The 4,772-nt window shown below is 45.1% G+C and overlaps 1 protein-coding gene across 1 annotated transcript in view; it reads left to right on the top strand.

Annotated features, from left to right (window-relative positions):
• Positions 1-4,772, top strand: part of ro60 (Ro60, Y RNA binding protein) — a 17,111-nt gene that overhangs the window by 4,450 nt on the left and 7,889 nt on the right. Inside the window, exons 2-7 of the mRNA XM_015030434.1 lie at positions 439-1,030; positions 2,103-2,323; positions 3,256-3,402; positions 3,482-3,619; positions 3,701-3,817; positions 4,066-4,182. Of these exons, the coding sequence (XP_014885920.1) occupies positions 457-1,030; positions 2,103-2,323; positions 3,256-3,402; positions 3,482-3,619; positions 3,701-3,817; positions 4,066-4,182 (1,314 nt within the window). The 5' untranslated portion in view covers positions 439-456. The remainder of the gene's footprint in view (positions 1-438; positions 1,031-2,102; positions 2,324-3,255; positions 3,403-3,481; positions 3,620-3,700; positions 3,818-4,065; positions 4,183-4,772) is intronic.

Here is a 4,772-nt window from a genome sequence, read left to right as displayed (position 1 = left end):
AAAAAAAAAAAAAAAAAGAAAAAAAAAAAAAAAAAAAAAAAAAAAAAACAAGAAAGGAAAATTATGCACTGAATGGCGCATCCAATGTATGTAGCAGGGCCGGCCCAAGCCTATTTGGGGGTCTATGTAGATTTTCAGTTGGGGGGCCCTTCTTACCAACATGTCAACACCAACTATTCTTTAAAATTCCTAAGCTACTCTGTGTGTGACTTACTTAATATCCCCCTGGTGGTGCGGGGGTCCGAAGCAGCTGCTTAACTTGCATAATTCCTTCTGTGGTCGGCTCCAGTGCTTATTAAAAAGTAGAGCTTTAAAATTAAGCAACATATCTGAATGTAAAAGTATGCCATGCCCACAAACTAAAACAACAGAGACACTGACCTGTTATTTCACCAGACGTCGTGTGAATCATTTTTATTTCGCCCTCCTCTGACCCAGGCCTTCTCCAACACAGCAATGGAGCCATCAGAAAACACCACCAGCAACCACGCCCCAAATTCAACAGGCGCCGAGGGCTCATGGGAGATCAGCGACAAGACCAGACTCTGCCGCTTCCTCTGCTACGGCTCAGAGGGAGAAATCTACACCGCCAGAGAGCAGGGCCGCGTTGCCACGGAGACCGCCGGAGCCCTGCTGTCGCTGCTGCAGGAGGGGAGAGGCGCAGAGGCGGTGGAGGAGGCCAAGCGGTTCGCCCAAGGCGGCCGCGCCGTCAGGCCGGGGCCGGCCCTTTTCGCCCTGGCCTTGTGCTCGCAGCATTCAGAGCTGAAGACGAGGCAGGCGGCTTTCAAAGCCCTGAGGGAGGTCTGCCGGGACCCGGCCCACTTGTTCTCCTTCGTCCAGTACAAGAAGGAGCTGAAAGAGGGCATGAAATGTGGGATTTGGGGGCGCGCCCTGAGGAAGGCCGTGTCCGACTGGTACAACGAGCAGGACCCCCTGAGTCTGGCTGCGGCGGTGACCAGGTGTAAGCAGAGAGAGGGCTGGTCGCACCAGGACCTGCTCAGGCTCTCCCACACCAAACCGGCCACAGAGGGTGAGCTAGGGGCGATCAAATGAAAAAATAAAAATAAAAAAGGCACCCTGTGTGGCGTTTGGAACTGCTGCCTGCAGGAGCAATGAGAGATTTATTACAAGTCACACATGATGACATCAGCTGCGTCTCCATTAATCATAAAATTGCTCGAATTGATTTGACGAAAATAAGTTCACTTAATGGAAACGCTAATTTCGAAAACATGACAGTGGCGCGTTTTCATTTTTACCGATAAAGTTTTTTAATAAAACATTTTTTTGCACTGGTATCAGGAGGTTTTTTTGCTGTATGAAGATGAGCGCGTTTCGCAAAACTACAGTAGAAACACTTTTTTTTCACATCACACGAATCACATGATCAACAGCCAGATGTGACCGCTGGCAGAAACCACAAACACACAAACACTCATGTAGCTGCTTTCTTCCGTCGGTGCCTTGACTGATTATTAATCTCCTATTGTGTGAAGCTTATTTTTGTGTGATTTTAATTTAATTTCTTAATGACAAAACGCAATTGTAAAATAATCTTTTTACATTAGCAGAATATTGACAAAGATTTGCACACATTTGTAATGTAAACGCAGCTACTGGTAAAAAAAAATCAGAAGGTCTTTTTTTTTTTTTTTGCAAATGAAAAAAGTTGGTGCTCCATCACCACATTGTGTCTCTGTGCTCATCTGAGGGGAATCATTTAGAAACAGGGATGCAAGTTATAAATGGAGATGATGTAAAGTTGATTGGTTTTATTAAATTTATACAAGTTTCCTTTAGTATATTTCTTTAACTTTAAAGGCTGAAAAACACAATGTGCTAAATTTTAAAAAAAAGATGCATATTTGAACCATTTTTGCATCAGCTGTGCTACATAGCCTATTAATTGTTTGCATCCCTATTTAGAAACACATTATAGCATTAAGAGCTTGAAAACAATGAGCTGCTTTTTTTTCGTTAAACGCTCGTGTTTTTAAAGTGAAATTCCATTATCGCGCAAGAGTAAGAGACGAGCGAGAAACGGGTTGCAGCGTTCCACGTTTTGACCGTTAACGGTGACGACCGACTCTTTGTGTTTCCAGCTGTTGCCTTGATCAGCAAATATGTAACAAAAGGGTGGAAGGAGGTCCAGGCGGCTTACGCCGACAAAGAGAAATCTGAGGAAGTGGTCAAAGTGCTCTCCTATCTGGAAGTGGTGGAAAAGGTCAAGCACAGCTGTGACGAAGTGGAGGTCAGCGGTTTAATAGAGGAGCACAAGCTGGAGAGGGAGCAGCTGCTGACAGACCACCTGAGGTCAAAACAGGTACGCTGCTTTTCTTTGACACTTTCATCGGCGAGGCCATGTCTGCAGTTTCAACAAATTAGACAGAAAGGGGAGATTTTTCAGTCTACAGGTTTTCTAACAATGAAGCTGTTTTATAGCCGATACTGTGCAACGGACTTGGTAAGCTGGAATAGAGTTTGAATGAAATCCACATCCGGCGATGTGGATTTCCCTTTTCACTTGTCTTTGGAGTGGAGCCCTGAGATGCAGGAAAAACTTCAGTGCGTGAAGCTTAATGTTGGGTAAGGAGCTGTAATCCTGGGGGTTTGTGGTGGTTTAAGTTGTGCCTCGAAACATAAACATCTTAAAATGTCATAACTGTACCCATCCGTATCCCCAAAAATGTCTTTGAGCCCCCAGTAGAAGTTCACTATCACTTAACGAATCACTGTTATGAATATATTTGACAGCTAACACTGTAAAATCCTGTTTGATCAATATTTAAATATCTAGATTTCAAATGATATTTAACGATGACCCCAGAAGACCACCAGGTTTCCTGAACCGGGTTCCTAACTTGCAGAAATACTTTATGAAAACTTAAAAACCTTGAAAGAATGAAACGGCGAAGTACCGAAACGGCCAGGATCCAAGCTAGCACTGATGCTGAAATCGGCCAACTTTGAATGTTGCTCTTGCAGAAATGGCTTCCATACCGACAATTCTGTTAGTGCTTGGGTGTGGTGCGTTCACTGACCAGACCAAAGGTCAAACTTTTTAGCTTCCATCTCGCTAGTCACTGGTCTGTTGATAAGAAAATGACAAACTATTCTTGTTTTAGGAAGGTGACGATATAGAATAAACCTAAATAAGTACCATTTACAGTTTAAACAGGTATGGTACCTGGTTAACACTAAATTAAAGAAACTGGAAATCTGGTAAATGCAAACTTTTACTCTTTTATTTTGAAGGTGTGGAGTGCCCTGCTGAAGGAGATATCCCTGCATTCCATTCTTAAAATCCTGGGAAAGATGACGTCCAACAAACTTCTTGAGCCACGGAGCGCCGAGACCCAAACCATCTGTGAGAGACTCCAGAACGAGTCGTCGCTAAAGAAGGTACCACCGTAAACATCCTCCAGCGGCGTCACCGTTTTCTGTGCTGCACGTGAAAACATTTCCGTTTTCGACCCTCCAGGCCAACATCCACCCTTTCAGCATCCTTTTGGCTTCGGAAAACTATAAACGAGGCCAAGGCTTCCAGGGGAAAACGAAGTGGGAAGCGGATGGTAGCATCCTCAAAGCCATGGACTGGGCTTTTTATACAAGCTTTCAGGTGAGTTTTCTGGGTCTCAGAGTTCCTCCTCAGCTGTCGGCTTCTTACTAAGAACATGGCCGCTCTCTTTCCGATCCTCAGAACGTGGAGCCCGTCGGGAAGCGCTTCGTCGTGGCTGTAGACGTGGGCACATCGCTGACCAGCATCGTTCCGGGAACGGCGATTAGCACGGCGGTTGCAGCTGCAGCCATAACCATGGTGAGCCCGGAGCAGAGTGAGGGAGAGTTTACGCTGTAGTAGAAGGAACAGCTGCGTCTGCCGGCGCATACTGGGAATTCCTGGAAAATTCTTTCCGCGCCACGTTTTTCCACAGGGCCCCTCAGAGGTTATTAGCTGGGGAAAGTGACATCACAAAAACAAACGGAAGAGTTTTGTTTAGAAGTACTGAAGAGAGGCAGAGTTAGATTTGTTGTTTTTGTTTTTGTTTTTATGTCCGTTTGCTGCAGATTTTTGCTCGGACAGAATCCAACACGCAGGTCCTGGCCTTCTCTGAGGGCGCTGTGGTTCCGTGCTCTCTTTCTGCAGATATGTCGCTTGCAGAAGTGACTGCTGAGCTGGTTAAGGTAAGACGTACCGCTGTTTTCTCTCTTTCTCCAGGTGTAGAAGCAGGCTTCTGGTGTCCACTGGTCATTTCTATGCTGCTTTCTGTCCTCTACTTCTGCTTCTATTGAAGAATTGAAGGGTGGCTATACTCTTAAATATCTAAGTAAAAGAAATAACGCACAGAGACGTAGTTCTTGCTGCTAGGCCATAGACGAGCCGGAGATTTATTACACTACCACGGATTCCTCATTACAGTTTCTTCAGTTCAATACTCAAAATCTTCCATAGTCTCAACACAAAAAATCTCCTCGAAGTCTTAACATCAACCTTTTTTATACCTTCTCATCTTCATCAGTGTGTGTTGGAAAGTTTCAACCAATGGCGTGCTACTGTTGTTTTCCAGAAAGATTCTGGCACGCTTTATACTGAGTGTGTATTGGGCTTTAGATGCTTTAGATGGTTTTCTTTATCTAAAGCCGTGGGTCCCAAACTTTTTCTTCTGCCACGCCCCCCCAGTGGTTTCCAAACATTTTCTGCGCCCCCCCGCACCCCCATGGATTACAAATGGCTGTCTGGTTAAAACGACCGTGTGACGAGGGGGGCATCGACT

Source organism: Poecilia latipinna, unplaced genomic scaffold, assembly GCF_001443285.1.
Source record: "Poecilia latipinna isolate Pla-1442-1.1 unplaced genomic scaffold, P_latipinna-1.0 Scaffold12, whole genome shotgun sequence".
Classification (NCBI taxonomy): Eukaryota; Metazoa; Chordata; class Actinopteri; order Cyprinodontiformes; family Poeciliidae; genus Poecilia; species Poecilia latipinna.
The sequence above is the reverse complement of the archived record's forward strand: the minus strand, read 5'-3'. Positions and strand labels throughout refer to the sequence as shown.